At 26.0% G+C, this 23,766-nt stretch overlaps 1 protein-coding gene across 3 annotated transcripts; it reads right to left on the bottom strand.

Moving 5' to 3' along the window:
* Positions 1-869: 869 nt before the first annotated feature.
* LOC129971527 (zinc finger protein 76-like) lies at positions 870-23,727 on the bottom strand. 3 transcript variants are annotated; one of them, XM_056085383.1, is made up of 12 exons: positions 22,955-23,727; positions 20,176-20,284; positions 17,511-17,865; positions 15,021-15,139; positions 14,529-14,567; positions 12,679-12,780; positions 11,942-12,143; positions 10,962-11,141; positions 7,583-7,807; positions 7,055-7,161; positions 4,464-4,553; positions 870-1,217 (listed from the first exon to the last, which is right to left on the bottom strand). In XM_056085383.1, the coding sequence occupies exons 2-12, from the start codon at positions 20,266-20,268 to the stop codon at positions 957-959; spliced, it is 1,773 nt and encodes a 590-aa protein (XP_055941358.1). In that variant the 5' UTR covers positions 20,269-20,284; positions 22,955-23,727; the 3' UTR covers positions 870-956. The 3 variants fall into 3 exon arrangements, with proteins under 3 accessions (XP_055941358.1, XP_055941357.1, XP_055941359.1); XM_056085382.1 differs by lacking the exon at positions 22,955-23,727 and adding an exon at positions 22,397-22,937; XM_056085384.1 differs by lacking the exon at positions 22,955-23,727 and adding an exon at positions 20,373-20,679.
* Between the last annotated feature and the right edge of the window lie 39 nt (positions 23,728-23,766).

The raw sequence follows: 23,766 nt of genomic DNA, 5'->3' as shown, positions 1-23,766 counted from the left end.
GATAATAAGGGTAACTAAAGCTTAGCCTTAAAATTTCCCACCAATTCTATATTATCATACTGTCCTCAGTTATGATGTTGACTTGAGAATATTACCAACATCTATTCAATCAATGTTGAAGTTGAAATCATTTTAAAAAAAGCTGATGTTCATGGTTTCTTTTGGCTTTGTAATATGATGCAATTTAAGGAATCAAAGTATTTCACTGGTTCTTATATTACAAATAGCAGACATAATATAGGTTTGAAACAAGAAACTTCAAAGATTAATTAATATAAAAAGCAGCTGAGATATCAAAAATATTGTAGAATTACTAAATAAAAGAAAATTAATCTCAAATGATAAAATTTGATTTTAAAAGAGCTGAAATTCATGGAAATGTACCATGTCTGAAAATTAAGGAGAAGGAAATTTTGTTCTTCAAATTCTTAGAAAAATGTGTGCCAAAATCAAAATAATTTTGTTAATATAAATATGAGCATATTTAATTTTAGACCAAAGAGATATGGCAATTCTTCCTTATTATTATTATTATTTTTCTATTAGAGGATATCGATTTTAGTACCAGCGGGTGCAAGTATTTATCTCAACATTGCCCAATCCTGTAGAATAAAATAATGTTTAACAGGTGTAGAAGTGAGAAAACAGTAAGTTTGGTTTAGTTTTATTAAAGTCCCATTGTAAAGCAACACTAGGGCTATTTTGGGACGAACCTCATAATTTTGAACCGTGGTCAGATGATGAGGACGACACCTGAGCTGGCACCCCCCCCCCCCTTGCCATGCCACACCAGCAGCAGAGAAAACAGTAAAAAAAAAAAAAAAAAAAAAAAGAGTAGAATATCCCAATACGAAAAAAACGAAAACAGATATACAAAAAGAATTCAATCATGGACAAAACATTACAAGAATGACTAGGCTTATTTTGACTCTGAAATATTTACAAATAATTTTAAATCATGAACAGATCTTTTCATCATCAGATTTACAATGCAATCGTCTGTTTGTCTTTAAAGTTTGATTGGAAGTACACATGCTGATTTGGGAACTGTTTTGTGCTGAATTCATGTCTGAAGATGAAAGAGCAGTGTCAAACTGGCCTTGCTGAGCAAGTTGCTGCAAAGCAGCTAATTGTGAAGTGTCAGTAACAAGTACAATTTGTTGCATTGTCGATGATAAGGTACCATCATCTTGAAGTTGAACTGCATACACTGGATGCTGGAAGGAAATAATAAATTTAAAAATGGAAGTGAATTAAATATAAGAACAGACATACAATTGAAGGGGAGGGGGTAATTTGAGACCCAAGTCAAGTTTAGATTCGAGCAAGTTTACATTTTTAAATGACAGGCCATTCTGAGAAAAGATAAGTGACAAAGAGAAAACAAATTATTTGAAGCCATATTTAAAATCTCATAAGAGGAATGTTTAAAAACTCTATTTTCTTATTAAATTCAAGCACTCACATGCTACATATTAACTTCAATATTTAATATACTTACAAGTTATTTAATACATAATAAGACTATATCATGTATTTGATATAAAGCTAAACCTAATTTGTGAAAATTGATTCACTGCCATACAATCTATTGCATCTTATCAATAAATCATGCATTTCCATTTAACTATTTTTTTTTTTCTTTTTCTCATGAATTACTTACAGCACAATTTTTCTTCATTAATTTTAATTTCTAAATGAACAGTCCGAAGAATACTTTGTACATAATTTCAAGATTTATAAGTACAATTTTAATTTATCTACAAATTCTATCTTTTATTTTATATCAAACTGGTTATTAGATTTGGTGAAATTAGTAATCTAAAAATAAAAAAATAGTTTCTCAAATCATGAACTAGTAAAATATCTTAATCTTAAAATCATAATCCAAATAAATAGAAATTTATTGTTCTGAAATTTTTATTTAATCCACTTCTGCTTGCTCTAACTCTATATTGACAAAAATAGTGGTAAACTAAAATATTAATCAATACTTTGTGACTGATTAAAATTATTAAAATTTTTCCTTTTCATATGTGTTGAGAATACATGTTAGATATATTTTGCATCCAAAAAATTAACAGAAAAAGATTAATAAAATTAACAAATAATATAATTTAATAAATTAATAAATCTAATAAAATTTTCATCTCTGAATATTTTTTATTTCATTTATGATTATATACAGTATTATAATAATTACAATTATGAAAGAATAATTTTGTGAAATTTGATTTTAGGAGAAATAATGAGTATATAAACAAATATCAATAAATATAAGCAATAGTTCATTTTGCATTAATTATAAAGAAGAATAATTAAGTCAATATGTCTGCAAGATTAAATAGTTACAATCCAACAAAGTATTTATTAAGAAATAAAATTACTATTTTTCAGCAATGTTTTTAATATTTTGTAAGTGACATTATATGAGTTGTGAAGTAAAAATTTTAGCTTGCCCCAAGAAGAGAGACAATATCCTCCATATTTAAAGTAATGACTATTAATTAATTATAGAAAAAGGTAACATTTATTTGTGTTTGCAATTGAAAAATTTATATATTACAATAACCTGAAAATTCATTTAAATGGCTAATAAAGCATTATTGATACTCTCAAATTTGTGAATGCATTCCTAAAAGGTATAGTTTTAGGGGGAATACAGAGAACATAATGATATGGAAAAATTATGTGCCGGAACGAGCGCAAATTTTGCATCCTCCCATAGCATGCATGACTTTGTTCTTCAATTTATTCCCAAATTTAAGTGTGATGCCATTAAAAAATTTTTTTAATTCTAATTTTTAAATTTTTTTTACATAATAAAACTACTTTTTTTTAAATGATAAATATATATGCAAGGTGTATAGAATAGCTTTAAACATAGCCAAAAGAGTTTAGTTAAATAATTAGATTAAAAAAAAAGATTGAATAAAAGCCTAAAGTTTTATTGTAACATTAGATGGCCAAAATTTTATTAGCTCATAATTTCAAAATCTAGATTAACGAAATTTGGTTTCCAGGAAGAATTTTGGATGTAGTTTTGAAATTTGATGAGAAAAATTAGCATTGCTGCTGGGAAATTTTATATTTATTCTTATTTCATTAATAGACAGCCTTTTATAAAAATCTTAATTCTTTAAGAGTACATTTATCTATTTGAATAATATCTTTTCGATTTTATGATGAATGATGCCAAAATAACCTTTTTTTTTTTTTTTTTTGCAACTGTACTTATGAAAGGATACTAGTTTCATGCAAGATCCATAATTACTTGCATAGATCCTAAGATAAATTTGAAAATCATTTTGAGCAAGATTTTACCTGTAATGTAAGATTTGTCACAGAGAGATGTTATCAAATAAGCCCAAATAATTTTATAATTATAGTCACTCACATATTTTTTGTGCAGTATTTTCTCCCTCTATATGCATAATTTAGACCTTAATTCCCTTTGAATTGGGAATACTTGTTCTATAACTAAAATCTTCAATTATATGCCAATAGTCATTTTAAATAAAGTCTAAGAATTTTAACAGATTTTTTTGAATGCTCCAATTTGGCTACTCAGCATAAAAACAGTTGCAATAAAGTTTTACCAATTAAATAGAGCAACTTTACATATTTTCCCTTTTCTCTATATTCATGAATACTGAAACTACATTAACCAATACTGAAAAAATTTACTATATTATATGCAGTAACAACTTTCTTAATAAACTATTCTAATTACTGAGCATAATTAAAATAAAATTAGTTTACTTTCTAAATCTTTACAAAAGGAGCTGTAAAATACAAGAATTTATTTTCAACACTCAACACCAAGAAGACAATTGAGCCATTTCTTTTACAGCATTAATTGGCCCTTTGAGAAGCAAACATTCCAGCATAGAGGAGAAAATTTACTTTAAAATTTAAAGAATATTTTGTATAAAATGTAGGAGAATCTACAATACCATTTCTAACAGTAAGAAATAAATGTTATAGAAAATGCTTGTAATAAAAGTGCAATAAAAGCGCATAATTTATCAATGAAATTAAACTTGCATCTTATACAAATTTAAATTGGTAATACTACTATTCCGAATAATAATAATAAAAATTAATAAAATAACTTATGAAATATGAGACATCTTACTAAATCAGAGGGAAAGGAATCCTGAAAAAAGATCAATCAAAATGCAAATTATTTATTATTATCATAAGACAAATTTACTTAATAGTCAAAATAAATTTTTCCAATATTTTTTTTTTTTTCAAAAATCAGTTGTTTTTTTAAAATTTAATTTAGCTCTATGACTCCTTAATAACGAAATTAGACACTTTGAAAAAACAATTAAAGTAATAAGATAACTGAATGATGGGAAATTTTTTCTGCATAAATTTTTTCAATTAATTGACACATTCATGAAATATATTCAACATTAAAATTGGATAATAAATTAATATTTTTGGAGACTTACTTCTTGTAGCATTTGGTTTGGAGTATCATTTTGAAGAGTAACTATAGTAGGAAATGATTTATTATCAGGCAGAATAGTTTCAACAGACTCCTATAAAAATAAAAATCTCAATAAAGCATAACTTATTTTAAAAATTTCTACAATAAAATTTGGTTAAAAAAAAGGCACAGATGGAAGGGATTTAAATATTAATATTAATCTACAAAAGAAGTAAATGAGTGCAATTTTAAACATTTTACTTTTCATTATGCATTGTTTTAAACCAGAAGACTGATTTTCTGGATGGCAGTTATCTTGTTAATGATATTTTGGATATGATTATCAAGGAATAATTAATGAAATTTGTGGTACAAAATTTTGTGTACATTAACAGAGTATTTAAGAAATTTATTTAAAAAGTCATTTATTGAACACTTTAAAAATATATAGTAACATTAGAAGTTTTGTTCCCTTGCATTGGGATTTTAGCTATAATGTTTATGAAAACACAAATCCAAACTGTCATTGAAAAAACTAACAATCTGTTAATAGAAAAATGCAATATCAACTATAAAATTAAAAATAATGCAGAAAGAAAATATTAGCAATAATCTCAAATGGAAACAAGAATATCATTAATCAGTGTAAATATAGAATAATAAAAAAGCTAAATAAAAAATATAAAAAAATAAAATTAGATATTAAATTTTGCAATAAATTCAGCATTAAAAAACATCAATAAATTGTGAAGTTTAAACTTTTGCTTATAGGTGGTACAGCTGTTGAACCAGAAATTTTTTTACATTTGTTTATGGGCCAATAAAACTGTTGTACCAGTGACAAATTAAGGTTTCTTTCCCATAAGGAAACTTTCAAACAGCACTCAAGAGTGTTTAGTGAAAAATTGTTGCAAAAATTACACACCTTTTTACACCAAGCATACGTAAACCTGGGTATTTTCTAAGCACATAATTTCTGTTTTATAATAATGCATTGTTTGTGCTAAAAAATGTTTACATTTAAATGTGTGTTGTTTTAATTTTAATATTTATTTCTGCAAACACAGCAGAAGCACAATGTCTTCTGTTGTAAAATAAAATTTTCATTTTGACAGAAAAAAAAAACTATTATTAAAAAAAAAATTAAATTAAGTCAACTTTTACAAGGTTAACAATAAAAATCTTGGATCTTTTTAAACTTTTCTTAAGAAATAACTAACTCATTTAGATGGATACATCCTTTCTGAAAATGTAGACATTGAAATAGAAATTTATGAATTATTAAAAATCTAATCAAAAAGAATATGGTCAAAAATTTTGCATTTGATTTTTATATATGCACCAACAAATAAAAACTAACAACACTAAGATGGAAAGCCTAAATTTCCTTTTAGACTAATTTGGAGTATTTAGCAAGTTAGTAATTTTAATTGCAGCCCTATAAAGCTAAAAGGTAAAGTATTTCAGGATGGTTGCCATCAGAAGATAGCAAAATGCTAAAAATTAATGACAGAACAGCGTCATGTTCTAGTTAAGTTTTTTTAAATCAAATTTTTTAACAGAAAAGAATAATAGCATTTAAAATTGTCCAGACTATGAAAAAATTATTTTAGCAAAGGGTTTTATTGAAACGTTTTACATAGGCACTTGCAACTCTCAACTTCATACTTACAAATAAATGAAACATTTTATAAAACACACAAATAAATGAGACATTTATAAAATGCATTTTATAAATGCAAGATCATGTGATAAATCAACTGCATTTCACTTTGTAGTTAAAAAAAAAAAAAACATTTTAACAAATATTTGAAATGGCTAAATTACAGTTAAATGAAGGAAAATAAATCATCTGTGAATTAATTTGTTAGAATGTCATTTTGTAAAATTATGATACATCAGACAATAAATTAATTGTATATATTTATTTTGTATTTTATAAATAAAAATAGCAGTCTGAACATAAAAAAAAACCCTTAAAAATATGTGACAATGCTGCGAATATGCCCTAAACAAGCAAAAAGATGTTTAATGTGAATATTATATATTTTTATAACATGTCACAAATTTTATTTCTTTTATTTCATTATTTTGGTAAATGGTCCATATGCAGCATGTTCAATTTTTTTATTAAGTATAACTAGCTCAGATTTAAGCATCCGAGTATGCAATTTTTTGTAACGATGTTGAGGCATAAAAAATTTAAGCTTTTCTAATTGACTAAATTTGCCTAGAAGAACCGCATAAATATTTAAAAAGTGTAACTTTCGGAAAATTATGGGATTTATTATTATTTACATGGTCTTATTTCGTACCCTATTTTGAACTAGTATGGAACTATATTGCACAGTTATGTTTAATAGGTAAAGAATTAAACAGTGTTTCAATCTTTTTGGGACATCCTGTATATTGTTGATGCAACATTTAATCAATCACAGTTTTTCATAAACTATAAATTTAATTCAAAACAGTAAAAATGTGTTAATTTTATTTGACATTTTCAAAGCTTTGATACACAATTCCTTTCTATTATGTATCAATTTTGCAGCTGTTCAAAATCAATTGTGACAAATAGTTTTATTAAATAAAATATTTTCAGAAAATATAACAAACCTGCTGTACACCATCAATTTTATGATTAGCTTTTTGGTCTATTTCTTCATCTACGCACATTTCCTCATGAGTAGTTTCAGAAGGATCATCAATTTGCTGCTCAGAATCTGAACAATAAAATTTTATAAGTATCTGTCTCATAAAAGTAAAAACAAATACTCTTCATTGAAACATTCTTATTAAATAAAATACATGTTTCTACTGTTTTTACACTCGATTTGGAAACCCTCCATACCTATGAGTGTGTCAAGAGGCACTTATTTCACCAATAAAGAGGTAAGAGAAAATATTTGTATTTAGCAATGGGTGAAAAATTATTGATGGAATTAGAAGATGTTTAAAGAATAGAATAATAGTCACACGTGCCTTCCAAATAAGCACAAATTTTAATACTAAAATTATATACATTAAAAGAATAAAATTAATGAATGAAATCTAATAAGTGACCACACTTCCAGTGCAACAGAAACACATCCAATCAAAACAAACTTCCAATGGAATCGATGTATGAAAATCAAAAGAAATTACCTTGTGGAGTTTCTTCAGAAGTAGTAGCACCTTCATTTTGATCTAGAACACCATGTGCTGTTCGTTTATGCATAGCTAAAGTGGATGTTTGTCTATAAGTTTTCCCACAGAAACTGCAGACATAAGGCTTTGAGTGAGTATGAACAACATGGTGTTTGTATAAGCTAGAATATTCAGTAAATCTTTTATTGCAACCTGCTACTGTGCATACATATGGTTTTTCACCTATAAAATATAATGAAAATATACAAGATAATCAGAATTAATCTATAAAAAATCAGAAAAAATTAAAAAAAATCTAAATAAAAAAAATATATAAATTAAATAAAAAAAATCTAATAAAAATAAAATTTAAGATAAAATCGTTGAAAATATTATCAGGATTTTTTAAAATAAATTTTAAAATATATAAACAACTTAATAAAAATGCCTTCATTTTCAGGAAAAGAGCAGATTAATTCATTAATCCAAGCTGTAGGTTAAAAAAAAAAAAAAGATGCATAGAAATGCTTCATGATTTTTAAAAAAAAAATATTGTGAATCCTTTTAATATTTCATTTCAACATTCTGTAAAAATCAGTCAAGTTGGCTTGAATTCATACAACACCATATTGGAGTACACAGTGAGAAGTCAAATCTCATCTTTAAAAAAAATTGAGCAATTTATAAAAACTGTCAGATAAAAAATGAGAACCAATGTTAACATAGAAACTTTGATTATAAAATTATGTATTATGATGAAAAGAAGAAAGCATCCAATTTTAAATAAATTTAAATACAAAATATTATCAATATTTTTTTTTTATAAATATTGACGTAATTTTTTTTTTAAATCTTTCCTGCATGTTTCTTCTTAAACAATTTTGCTAATACAATTTAGCAATATATCTAAAATTACTTTATTACACTATAGTTAGCTGTATTAAGAAAATACTTACACAAAAATTTCATTAACAATATTAATTCTTTGAAAGAAAAAAGGGGAGGTTGCACAGAATGGAAAGGAAAAAAAGATTACACTAGTTTTGTTTGCATACGTCAAAAATATCTAAGACATAAAAACCAGAAAATTTAAGTAACCACACAGAATTTTATTTCTTTTTAGAAATGTTGACATATAACTCAATTATTCAAATTCATCATTCAATGTATTTTGCAAAAAGTCTATGGCTTATTCAGCTTGTTGATCAAATGCAATAGATTTATATTCATTTTCAACAATTCTTTTCTTAGGAGAGATTCCTTTTTTGTGTACATGGATCAGATTTTAAATTTCTTTAGCTATCTGTTCCTCCAAAAATTGGAGATATTTTGAATGGGTTAATGTTGCTAATATTCTAAATACTATTTTTCTATTTTTATAAAATTCAACCATTTAATGTATTTGCTTTTGAAATATCAGTAAATTAAAAACACATTTTTCTCATGTAATGTAAAAAAAAAAAAAAAAAAAAAAGTTCTAAAACACATTCAGTTAGAAATTACTTTCAGTAAAAATACTAAAATAATTCACAAAAAATAATGCTGAAATATAATTGAGAAGTGCCCATTGAGAAATCATAACATGTAAAAAAGCAACAATAAGATGAAGTTATAAATAAACTTTTGTCATTCCTAGGAATACACAAATTCATCTCTAAAAAGAGACCCCCACCTAGACAAGCAAAAAGAGAAGAAAGATAAGTCAATGAAAGGGGTACACAACTCATTCTTGAGTATCCAGCTTAATATAATTGGTAAAGTAACAAAATTCTAGTATCAGTTCTGTAAAATTATTCCAGGTAAAACAAAAGGATTTTTTTATAATCAATAACACATGCGTGCACACACACACACATAATAGAGAAACCATATCTTTGAAAAATTATTCTGATTTCAGTCCTGCAATTGAACATATTGATTGAAGCAAACCCTTTCAATATACATAAAAGGAAGAGAATTTGATTGGAGCAAGCATGAGATGAAAACATGAAATCCTCATTATAATGTAATACTAAATTTCATTTTATTCACTATTTCAACAGAAATCTGATAAAACTTCATTTAGACTCATATAGCTACCTAACAAAGAGAGAATTCAAAGCAAATTCCAGCATATTATAACCTAAAAATAGTAAAAAATCTTGCACGATTTTACAATTGTAAACAGTCACTTGCAATCCAAAAAACAGTGATCAGAATTTAATTATTATAACTATTATCATTGCTATTATCAAACAATTTACTATATTAACAGATTTCCTCAGTACTTCATTACTTGTCAATATAAAACAGAGAAATTACGAATGACTAGCCTGAAAACTAACTATTACTATCTTCAAAGATCAAATCATAGAGGGAAGTGGAATTGAAGAAAAAGAAGTTCACAAATGTGATTGATACTATATTTTACCAGAAATAAATACACATATTAAATAATCATTTGAAATTGAACTTTTAATAAAAACTCAATATTGTTAATAAACTTTTAATACACTTAGTACTCAGTAAAAAGTTTAAAATTTTACACTAAAACCAAAAATTCAATTACCTTATCTACATAACAGAACTAAAATCTTTCATACTTCAAAAATATACTATAATTTAATTCTATGAAAGAAATAATGATCTATTTCCCTGAATCTTGCAAATAATAAAAGAAATTTTAAATATCAAATTAATAAGATAGCAAAGAAAGGGTAGGAAAAAAGATGAGGGGAAAAGAAGAAAATGCGGCATAGCATGTTTTAAAGATATCAAAAATATAGTTGCATAAAAAAAAATATATTACCTTTTAGCTAAAAATTTTTTTTATATATATAAAAAAAGTAAAACTAGAAAAATTATAAATCTGGCACATTTATATACATAATTACACTAAATGGGATAACAAAAACTTTTTTTGTCTAAAAGTATTCCAATAAATCATAATCCTTCAAATAAATCTTATCTGCCCTTCTCTGACAAATGATAAATCTAAAATATTGCTAAAAGTTCAAGCCATATCTTGAGTCATACTTATAATTCAACAGCAAACATAAAAACAAAACTTAAACTGGTACAAATAACTGACTAAATGGTAAAAAATTTTAATGTAAATTACTAGTATTAATAATCAGAATTTTTCTTATAGCATATATCTACTATATATTACATGATTTAGTGAACAATATGCATTACACTTAAAACTTAAACTACATAGTTAAAATATTCTTTTGATTAATTCTAATTATGTATACTCATCATACATAATTTTTTTTTTTTTGAAGAGATTAAAAATAATCTTCAGATTTCCCTTTCAACATATAGAAAGCTTTCAAAACGAATAGCATAAATAAATTCAATTACAACTTCTATAGTTAAGAAATAAAACCAAATGGAGAAGCAGTTGCTTACGAACCTGTATGTATCCTAATATGGTTTTTATAATTTGTTGCACTAGCAAAAGCTCTTCCACAGCCCTCCGCTTTACAAATATAAGGTCGTTCTCCAGTATGAGTTCTGAGGTGGACTTTGCGAATGTTTGAAGTAGTGAAAGCTCGATTGCAGCCACTGAAAGAACATTTAAAAGGTCTTTCACCTGAGAAAAGAAATGAGCTATGAAATTAAAACAGCCATCATATTTACAAAGAAATGCATAAATAAATTAAATTAATAAAAAAAAAATGTTTAAAAATTTCTTTTTTCATAAATATTAATTGAGATTTTATAATTCAAAGACAAAATAATAAAAATGACAAGAAACTAATTAAAAAGAATGTTTTAGATTAAAACGAGAATATATTTAAACAAAAAACAAAACTTGAAAATAGGGTAAATAATTATTTCTTTAAAAAAAAGTGAGAGATGAAATCACAGTTTTATAATCTCACTTTACTTATATCAAATTAGATTGCTAAATCATACTTTGAAAAGATCAGCAAAAATGCAACTGTCTTTGGTTCTTTCATTTTCTAATATTCTTTTCTTCTCAATTGAATACCAACATAAACAGTCACTACGATCACAACTTCAAATTATCACTGACTTTATTATATTTTTTAAAAATATTTATCCCATATACCATTCAAAAACATATTCAATAATAATCTGCTCACATCAGTGGAATATATAGCTGTCCTACAGGTTTTAAAACCAAGATGCCTTATGCCAGCAGTTTTTATTCTTTTACAATTTCACTTATTTTCTACTTTGATTACATGTCTGTCACTATATGTTAAAGTCAAGATGGAGCATATGCTTTATTGTTTAAATTAAGCTTAATATGTTATTTTTAATAATAGGTAAATAAAAACGTACATAAGAGCTGTTAAATAAATAGAGCACTAAAAAAGAAAAAAATTGCTAAAGTTAAATGCAAACAAAGAATGAATGTTAAACCTGTGTGTGTCCGAACATGCTTCTGCAGATCTCCAGAAGTTTTGAAAGCTTTCAAACATGTTTCTTCTGGGCACTTGTATGGTGTCTCGCCTGTGTGTACTCGAGTGTGACTCTTAAGACCATAACCAGTAGCAAAAGCTTTCCCACAACCCTCAATGGTGCACTTGAAAGGACGATCACCAGTATGAGATCTTTCATGAACCTTCATTTATAATATGAATGTCATTAAAGTTGGAAAAATACAGTATAAAACTTATAATAAAAATAGAGTATTTTCTAATTAACATATTTATATTATAATTTCACATGCATTATAAAAACAATTGTAATCTGCGCAAATGAATTAACAATAGAAATAAAACAGTACAGAATCCAAGAATAAGGTACCCCAATTACATTTTCTGCATCCAACTTATCTGACTATTTTACAAAGAAGCAAGTGAAAAAAAAATTTGGGAGAAGCATATAATTTTAAATGAAAGACAAATAGTTGTTTTCTTTCCACATACACATTGTTGGTAACCTCCTCAAATGGAAAAAATTCGTGAATTAAATAGACTTTATAAGCATACAATTCTTGAATTCATAATTAAAAGAAATTTTATTTTTTGCACATTCTATATAGTATGCGCCAAAAATTATACAAACACTTTATTATTATTAAGATTTTTACTTTTGGATTATACACTCATTTTCAAGATAAGAATCTACATCTATAAGGGAATCAAATAACTTACTCGTAAATGATGTAGTGTGGTATATAATCTATTACAGTTGGAGTACTGACATGGAAATGGCTTTCCAACAACTCGGGAAGATCCTTTAGTATAATTATCAGCCTGAAATAAAAAGTCTTTAGAGAAAAATTGTAATCCAAACTAAAAACAGACATTACAAAACAGCCAGTAATATTTCAATGAAAATAAAAACCAAAACATTTTTAAAATCAAAGAAATTTGTATATCAATGAAATTTTGGTAAAATTTCCAAAGAGCATAAGATTAAAAATTATACTGAAGAGTCTCCTTCAAACAACTATGTATAATACATGCATATTAATAATGCAGATGAGTATGTGTGTCTATCTGTATGTTGACACTTATCAGGAGAGATTGTTAGAATTATCAAATCTAACACAAATATGCTTTTGAGAGTGGGTATGTATAACTCAGAGAGATCTTCTCAAACTTTTTAATTAATTAAAAAAATTATGGTCTCAAGAGCTTTAAGAACTTCTGAAAATATTATAGTGCAATTGCAATAGCTTATGCCATCTTAAAATCTTTTTAAAAAATCTGTTTAATGATATCGATAATAACACAAATTTTCTCCTGAATTTTAGCAATATTTTTTAAAAATTTATTTAACTTTTAACAATAGATCTTTATATCATACTGAAGTTCAAATCATTTTTATTGTTTTGTAAATGATAAGCGATATGACTTTCTTCTGTTTTTAGAAAATAAGGAAGTTCAGTTTAATATTTGTGTAGTTCATATGAAGAATAAAGAAAGTGAAATTACAACATCATGAAAAATAAAAGAAAAATGACTAAGAAGATTATATTTTTCAGCACTTATGTCATGGTACTTCTTAAAGATAACACATATATGCAATGAGTTAATAAATACATAAATACTTTACCAAACTAATAAAGCATTAATTTCTGTAACAATATATATATATATATATATATATTTTGTGAATTACCATGAAAATTAATTTATGTATAAGAGATTTAATTGAAAGTAAATACAACCAAAATTATTAAAATGGTGGCTAACGCACATACCCCTAGAAGGTAGGGAGAGAAGGGAGTATTTCTTTTTTCATTCAGCTAATAATATAAAAAGTGTTTAATGCATTGTATATGGGACACAGTTTTAATACACTATTATAACACCACATAGCTACTAAGGCATTACCAGTCAGGTTTAATATGTAAAAAAAAAACTTTTAAAAATTAAATTTCAAATGCAAATAATATAAAAATGCCCCCTAATTCTTTTTTTAAAATAAAGTGCAAGCCAAGACTGGACAGCCATTCATTACTGGTTTTATTTGTAAATAAAAAAATAAAAATAAAACTTTTTTTTTTTCTCTCTTTCTTTTCAGCAAAGAAATACAGATATCTATTTCTCTGCTACTCCATTCTGTCAGAGAAATAAAAATATATCTGTAATAAAATCTTTTAATGACACATAAGTTTCAAAGATGTGTGAATATATTTTTCTATTTTGTTTCACTTTAAGAAATTAATCAGAAGCCATTCCGCATGAATCTAGTTGGCATTGTAAGAACTAGATCTAAAACTGTACTGCATATAAAACTGTGCAATTAAGTTTTCTCCCCTTACATTCATGACCTTTTTTGGTTGTACCTAGAAACATATTTCTCCAATAATGAAATAAAAAGATTCTTTAAAAAAATGAAATGAAACTTGGATTCTACTTCATTTATTGCAAATGTAAAGAAAAGACTTAAAAATAAATAAAAATTCAAAATTTTGGACGATTGAGCAGATTGATGTTTAAATGATTGATGATTGATATTTAAATAAAGAATTTTAAAATTTTGAGAAACTTACCACTTTTCCATCAAGGTCTTTCACTTCATTTTCAGTAACCTACATACAAAATAAAGGAATATAATTTAAGATTAAATCCATCTCCCTTTTTACTCATACATTTATTTATTACTTTCCTTTCACAAGATCATTTTTAGTCAAATCCTACAGTAACTATTTTCACAATAAATCTCATGATACATAAATTATGTTTCCAAAATGAATTTTATATTCAAGATCAATTAAACCCATGCCTTGTTTAGAAACTAACAATTTTGGATGTAATTCACAATTTTAAACTATACTGCAGATTATGAAATTAAAGACTAAATTCACAAAAGACATATGATCCAGTTAAAATTCACAAAACTAATGAGGAACAAAGTCTCAAAATTATAGCATTCTAAAGTAAAAACAGTCAAAAGAAGCATTTGAAGATTGGAGAATTCACATGAGCATGTTATATCAGAATATAATTCAGAAGAAATCATGGAATAATCAAAAGTAAAATACCTGAGAATTATTCGTTAAGTGTTCTAAGAGACTAGAAGCTTCGCCATTGAAAAGCTCAGTTCCAGCTTGGGATAAATACGCTAATGTACCATCTTCTAGCTGAACAGCTTGTAAGCCCTCTAAATTAATAAAGTATAAAATATACTTGGTATAAATTGAAAAGATAAACTCTTATAATAATTTCTTAAAATGTATCAAAATGCTATCAAAGAATTTTATGAGTTACTGAAAAAGGCAAAAAAAAAAAAAAGCACCTTGAAAAACAAGCTTTAATATCTTTACTAATAAAAAAAAACGTGTGTGCTTTTATTTTGATGCCACATCTCTACTGTGTAACCTACAATACCAAAAGTTGGCACATATGGAGAATAACAATGTGCAGAACTTTTTTTTTTTTTTTTTTTTTTTTTGAAATTTTAATAAAAAATTCAGCCAAATTCTGGCATTTATTACAACAATTTCTAAAAATACTGCACAAAAATAAATGACATTTCAAAATTTAAAACAATGACACCAATTCAACAGTCACAAATTTTTTATTTTTTATTTTTAACAATATATTGTTACCTTAAAATTCAAATGGTTTTCATTGATTCATTAAATTTTTATGACATGATTTTCTTCCACAGCTGAAAATTAAAAAAGTACAACTGTTTAATATCTGTAATTTGCAAGATTAAAAAAAAAAATGATTTTATGTTATTGTAAGAGTTAGATTAACATCATAACTTTTAATAGCACTATGATATGTGTCCGGTCTTCATAAGATTCATAAAAAAAAACAAAAAAAAACAGAATTTAAATAAGAAAATTAAAATAACAGGGTTTTAATATCTGACAATTTAGTGGAAGCATAAAATTATATCTAAATGATTTATCTGAAATCATATGTAACCAATATTCCCAGTAAAACAGCTGGTCTCCTGAAGCGACTAGCAGAAAATAAAATATTTAAGTTCTGGAAGAAATATTAATATACAATCTTATATATATAGAAATATACATATATGCAAATTTATATTTGTGCATGTTGAAAAAGTGGAAAGAACATTTTACTTTTATAAATCAAATTTTCATAACATTTTTAGACAGATTACTTCATATAGAACTAAAATCTCTAATTTTCATATTTCCATACCAGTTGATTGAACTAAGTAATAGCAAGCCAACAATTGGGTGAATAAAGAATAACTTTATAAATAAATCAAGTTCTTACTTTAATCAATTTTTTAATCTGATTTATTTTTTTATATAAATTTTTAAAAATGAAAATGTTTCTTAATCAGAAAATCAGGTTTAATCAGAAATTAAGCAAAGCTATGATAAAAAATACTGAATGCTTTAATATAGATTCTTTGTCAATTTTGATTATCCTAACACAGCAAATTATGCAGACATTAAAACTTATTCCTATATGTGCGATAAATATAAAAACTTACCTTGAAATATTAATGCAAAATTTTTCACAATTTCACAGCAATTTTCCAATTACGATCAATACTTTCACTATTATTTATGTTTGGGAAAAAAAGTACTGCTGTACACACAACTAATATTAAATATTATGCAAGCATTATAAAATAAGCCTATCAAATTTATAGCAATAATATCTGCTAGCAAAATGTTAAAGCCCGAATGTCAAACATTTACTTTGGTCGTATTCTATGTTACATCTATATAAAGAAATTCTTGATTAATGTATAAAATAATGAAACACTTATGAGTAAAAGACACCTCGAATTTAGGAAAATCAGAAAAAAAAAAAAAGAAGCAATAATTAGAATTTTTAAAAGCAAAAATGTTTATTTCCAATGAGAGGGGAAAAAAAAAGACTTCAGTTTAAAAATCAAAAAGTAAATTTTAATACTATTAAGACTGGTGTTATATAATAAGAAATATATTTTCAACTGAAAAATAAGCAAAACTTTAGCTGAGAATTTGATTATAGTAGTAACAAAGTATTAGTAAAATAAAATAAAATAAATTAATAATTCCTCATCTGAAAATAAGCTAACTGAAATAATCCCCCCCCACACACACAGGAAGAATAGATACCTAATTGATGTTGAGGGAATTCAGAGATTTTAAGTATTCCTCTCCAAATAGCCTTAATGTATTAAATGTTATCTTAATCATCAATAATAAAAATTCCCGATGAAAGCTACATTCAACAAACAGATTTTCCTAAAATAATAAAAGTTTTTTTTTAATAATTATTATAATTTTTTTAGTAAGCCTTTCTTTCTTCACTAGTTTTTAATATAATTTATGCTGTTATACCTCATACACAAAGAAATATAAAGAATCAACATTAATCCTACTTTCACATTAAATTTTCAATTGCCTCATACAGATTTAATTAAAATTGCTTTTTTAGGGACATAACCATTACATTATATGGAGTTAGTATTATTATAAAAACATATCAACTTTACAAAAATCATACATTATGCTTAGGCCAAGATAAAATATTAATATCACATCATTTACCTCTAGGTGCAGCATGAATAAAAGCAGTAGTGCCGTCTTCTAACTGAACAGCTTGACCATCAATAAATTTTGCAGTCGTATCACTGCTATCAGATTCATCCACTGGCTCAAAGTTCTGAACAAATGCTGTTGTTCCATCTTCTAACTGAATTGAGGATGTACTATCTAAAGTATGCCTTATAACATCACCTGGTTCTAAAATCATTCCAGCTTCTGTGAGTGAAACATGACATATATTAAAAGGAGGAGAACCAGCAACAGATACAGTAACTGCAGATGTCGGTAAATCTGATGCACTTTTACCAACTGCAAATGCAGCTCCTTCTAAAACATCTTCATTGTTGTCATCAGGCTTCTAAATATAAAAAATAAAAAGAAACAATTTTAAATTTTATTACTATTTTTTTTAAAATATGCTGAAATTTAGAATCTTGCACACCCACTCTAACTATACTTTTAACTTGCACCACTTACATTACATTGACTACATGATAAGAAATCTAATTGCTAATAAAAGCATTTTTATAATAAGACAAACTTGCATTTCTTTGTGAAATGCATATGATACAAATTTCAAAAATTTTAAATGTAATAGATCTTCTTACTTTTCCCATTAGCTAGATGACAGTTAATGAATGCCGATTCAAGTTACGACTTTTGAAATTATGAAAATATGACTTATTTAGTGCATAGTTATCTAATTAAGCAAAATGAACACCAAGAATTATGAGTGGAAAGTTAGAATACTAGAGCATTTAGATTTCATCAATTGAAAAACTGGAAAACAGTTCATATTTTGGCTGCTATTTGACAAATAGAAAAGAACTAAAATATTTAAATTATTACTACCAGTTGGTTTAAATATAAGTTTAGACGGTATTAATATTCTTGGTTTTTTTTTTTTTTCTTCTCTTTATTAAGACTGCTAATATGGATATAACTATAAGACTACTGTTTTATATAGGAAACTCAAGAGCATGAAGACTATTCCCTGAATGCTTGCATTTGTCGTTTAAATTGGTAAATACAATAAGACATTCTGTTATCTATAGACAACATTAATACAGATTTACAGCACCTAAATTTTGTAAAAATGGATATCAAAGGACAAAAATGTACAAAGAGTATCAAAAAACAATTTCAGTTCTTTGAATAGTTAAAAAAAAGCGATTTTTCTTTTAAATACAGATTTGTTTTAATTAAAATAACTTATTTTGAAAGATTAATTTAATGTGTAACATTACTTACATCAGTGCCAATATGTTTTGTATTATAAACAAAATACTAGGTAAAATTAATATTTAAGCAATTAAACAGAATGTAGTATATATGAAAAATGTTTAAAATTTGTTATCCATACAATTTGAAAAACATGGTTTAAAAATATTGTATTCTAGGAGGACTGTCAAGATAAAACTTCACTGTATTACATAAAAGTCCTGTTATAGAAACTATACAATTAGCAAAAATATTTAATGTTAACATTAAAAGGAACCAATAGAAACTTTTATTCTACAGATATTCTCAAATGGGGAAGAGGGTGGGAGTATAAATTTTGAATGTATTTCTTTTCTTTCTTTTTTTATTACTAAATAATTATTTAAAAGATTTTTGAAACCATTCCCAAAAACTTTCTTGCATACTAGCTAATGAAAGTGTTATCCCAGAGAAGGCCTTGCATGTCATTGGCATTCAATTATGAAATATAAATCTTTGACGTAAATAAAGCACTTACTAAATCTACAGAATCATGTTTGTCAATTAATGCTTGGTACGCAGATAATAGTATTTGAAAATTGAATTTATGTTTTACAGGCATTACTTCCAAATGATTGAAACTAAGATTTAACTCAAAACTATGCTGTAGTAATAAAATCCAATACTAAATTTGATATAATTAATTCAGTGATTTTTTGTGTTATATTTATATGTATCTGAAAGTATAGCCTCATGAATGGCCAGCCTCTTGCTGGATTTGACACAAAATTTGATAGGTGTCAACACTATAGATGTTAAACCTGCAAACCAAATTTTATTGATCTAGCTCTCTTTGTTTGCTAGTTATGTCAACTTATATTCAAATAGTCAGAGAAATAGACTTCCTCTGAACAGATTTTCCTCAAAATTTGATAGAAATACAGATTTGGAGTAAAGACAATAACCAAATTTTATTTGTCTAACTCGGAGCTTTAGAGTTATCTTTGTCACAGATAGACCGACATTTTGCAAAAATGTGTTATACAAAACTCAATGAGGTCTAACACAGGAAACATTCATAAAATTTGCTCACTCCCATTTTAATTCAACTTTTTATTTACAGCAAACTTATTTCATCTTGCATGAAAAGAAAATTTCTCACAGAAAATATAACAAACAAAAATACAGTCTTTTTTATTCTTCACTGCAACAGTGGGCAAGATGAGCATCTTGCTTTTACGCGAATGTGATACAAGCCTCCCCAAAAATTCACTAAAATAATAAAGAATAATTGCATATTTGTAAAGGAAACAAATATGTATATATATATAATGAATACTGCTAATATTTTCAAGTTCTGAATTGACAATTACAATTATTAATATTTTTAAGTAAATCTTAAATTAAAAGGTAGAAAATTATTTTACTTGAATTTACTTCCGATTTATATGAAGCCGACATCACTTACTTGCAAAAGCATACCAATAACTTCTTGTGCTTTTTGACATTCTATTTCATCATCTTTTGTACTAGTGGATGATTCGGTTACCATTTTATTCATGCTTTCATGGTTCCCACTGGAAAGCAATTTGATAGTTAACCATAAAATATATAAATCCAAATTACTTATCACCTAACAAATATATATATTGCAGGTACATTTACCTCTACAGTTTGTTAATTAAATTAATGTCCCATTTTAAAGCAATACTAGGGATGGATCTTGTAATGTAATTTTGAATTGCGATCAGATGATGAGGATGATAACTAAACTGGCACACTCATCTCCAAACAACTGCATCATACTAGCAGAGGACATGTGACCCTATCAGATATAACATGAATCAGACCCCCAAACACAGCAGTCCTTTGAAGGAATCGGGTCTCGAACTTTAAACACCCAAAGCTGTGACCAGAGCACCATGGCTTGTCATTCTGTACTTAAAGACCATAAGATCCTAGTTTGGAAGCACCAGCAGCTAACACTATTAAAATGAAGTTTCATGTGTTAACTGTTAAAGGCAAGTACAAATGATCTGCATTAAAAAGATGCTGACAAAAAGATAAGATCAGCATTTTAAAAATATAATCTTAATATTGATAGGTAAAAGTATATTTCCTATAAGTTATGTACATCTCATTCATTTCAGTATATGAATTTTATATCATTTGAACCTTAATGAAATTTTGCATAATCTATTTTCATTAAATTATAATTATTGACTTCAATGTTATTGTTCTAACAGTACAGAAATTTCTCCTGGTAACTAGGAATTGTTCCACTCTCCTTTGGATGGATTTTCAAACAATTGTGAAGTAAAAATATACCACACTTTTCAATCATGATAAAATATGTATATATATATTAATCTCTTTATAAAACTTTAGAAGAAATGTGGTCGAAACAACAGAAACAAAAAGTTATTCTCAAATAACATAATTCAATCCCAATCTTCTATTGGTAAACTTTGTTACTGATTTTCTTCTTGTAGATATTTGTTTATGTATTTTTTATTCACCAAAATTCAATTCCCCATATCTTCAACAGTATATATAAAACATTCCACTTCAATCTACTTATTAATTTTTACTGCAGCTATATATAAATAAAGTTATTTTCTAACTACCCTTTATATACATAAACACAAGAATATTTTAAGTTCAATAACTAATGGAAAAAGATAATTTAGAAAAGGCTCTGAAGAAAATCAAAAGGATTTATAATAAGTGGACAAGATGACAATTAAAAAGCTCTATTACCTATATCACTGTTAGGTGATATAAAGTTTAAGGTTACAGAAAAAAAGTAAAACTAAATTTTATTCAGTTACATCAAATTCATAAAGATCATAAAAGAATTATTTATCTTAACACTTCATAATTTTATCAAACTATACAATTTGTTGAGATTTTAATTCCAAGCTTAATATACAAGACAAATTGACAGCCGCAATAAAAATGTGAACATCCATAGTTTATTAGAAAATTATATAACTGTTTAAACTTTCTCAATAATGTATATTTTAATTTTTGCAGATCTAAGCTAACGATTGAAAGTCTTTGACACAATGCTATAATATTTATAGATTATACAATCTATAGTGAATATTTCAGCAACAATTTCAATATCAAGTTTTTCAGTTTCAAAAAATATCAAAAGATAAAATTAATTAAAATATATAGCATATTATTATTAAAATATATAGCATATTATATATAATGCTTTCCACTCAAGAAAAGATTTTACATTCTAAGCTTTATATACAGAAGCTTTTAGTTGTAATTAGAAAGTTTGAATACTAAATTAATTTTACGTAAAATTACAAGCAAATTCACATGAAATAAAAAAAAAAAATATCTATAATTTGAAAATCAAGTACAAATGCATTCTAACACTAGTTCACATCGGTTAATTTTCTGCTATATTGAAATTTAATCAACAACTTTCTCCCTCTCTTGTAATTCATATTTCATTGACAATATTAGTAAAGAAATATATAATAACTTAAAATGAATTGGATATATAATATATTAATGACACTTAAAAATAATTTAAGTGTTAAATAACAATAAAAATCAGAATATTATTAGATACTGAAATATAAACTACATTATTATTTTATTAATATAACAGCATAGAAAACTCATTTTAGCATAATATTTACAGAATATTGCTTTATTTCATTTACCTGTAATACATTTATTTCAAGGAATTTCTTCATGAAAAGAATTAATAAATATATAATTTTTAAAACAAACGCGTTCGTTCTATCTACACACAAAATCTTCACTCCAATCGCTTAATATAGATAAACGAACTGGTGTCATTTTACATGAAACTTTTTTTAGCCCTCTTGGATAATGCAACCAAACAAGGAGATGGTCTAACATTTTTCTATTAAAATCCTTCCCATAAAGGCAATAGTCAAAATATATCTTATTATTAATTTTTGATTTAAATAAAGAGTAACGCTGACAACTGAAGTTTCAGAAAATGTCGAGCAAAGCGGATTCTTTAAAAACTTATTTTTTATCAAGATGGCGTCTTATGACTATTAGAAATATTTCTTATCAATAATAATGAATGTTTACTATTTAATTAATTATTTACATCCCGCAAAATCAATTTAATTGCCATAAAATTTTCAGCAGTTCCTGCAACTGCTCAAAAATCTTCATCTCCCACCACACCGTGCTCAATCGTCAAGAATGTTGGGAAAAATTTACAATGAACGCCGGGAACTTACCTAGAAGGACCACCATGCACAGCGAAAGCTTGCAATCGTTAAATGCAAAACATTTCTATCGATATTCGAAGAGTTTCGATATCACATAGTAGCTAATCATCCAATCGCTTCGTACCTTTATATTCCTGAGATTTGAATTCATAAGGCTTTTATTGTTACTAATGTTTTTCTGAATCTTAGGCCGACGATCGTTTTATCTCTTGTTAAAACATTAAAGTCAGATTAAAATATTATAATCTCCTCTTGTTTCAAATACTTTTCATATCGTATGATTTATGTCCAAAGTTCGAAGTCGTATAAAAAAAACTACGGTAAACGAAGATTTTCTAGTTCAATACTGCGTTTCGTGAACTTTTTCAATTATCAAAAAGGTGTTATTTCTAAAAATTTTAGAAAAAAATTCTATTAACTTCTCTGTTAATAAAATTATCGTATAACAAATAAAAGTACTTCTGCAAGGAGACTCAAATAGCATCTCTAACAAATCTAGGAGAGATGCGAGATAAAATTTTATTCAATTCCACTGGAAACTTTATAAAATAAATTTTCCCTCTTACAATGAATATGTATATTTAATAGAACTCAGACTACCTCAATGTTGTAAAGTATAATCATGGGACCTAAGCCTAGGATTGGAACTATTTTTTTAGAATAAGGAAAGAAGTAGTTATTGGATAAATGCAGGTATGTGAAGACTCTGCTCAGAACTTGAAACATTTTATGATTTGAGCAATGTTTTCAAACTTCTCCGAAAAGCACAGATTTCCTGAATTTTGTAGAAAATAAATTTGCCTATTTAATTCCTGGATTAA

Source organism: Argiope bruennichi, chromosome 6, assembly GCF_947563725.1.
Source record: "Argiope bruennichi chromosome 6, qqArgBrue1.1, whole genome shotgun sequence".
NCBI classification, from domain to species: domain Eukaryota; kingdom Metazoa; phylum Arthropoda; class Arachnida; order Araneae; family Araneidae; genus Argiope; species Argiope bruennichi.
This window is presented reverse-complemented; position numbering and strand designations above follow the sequence as displayed.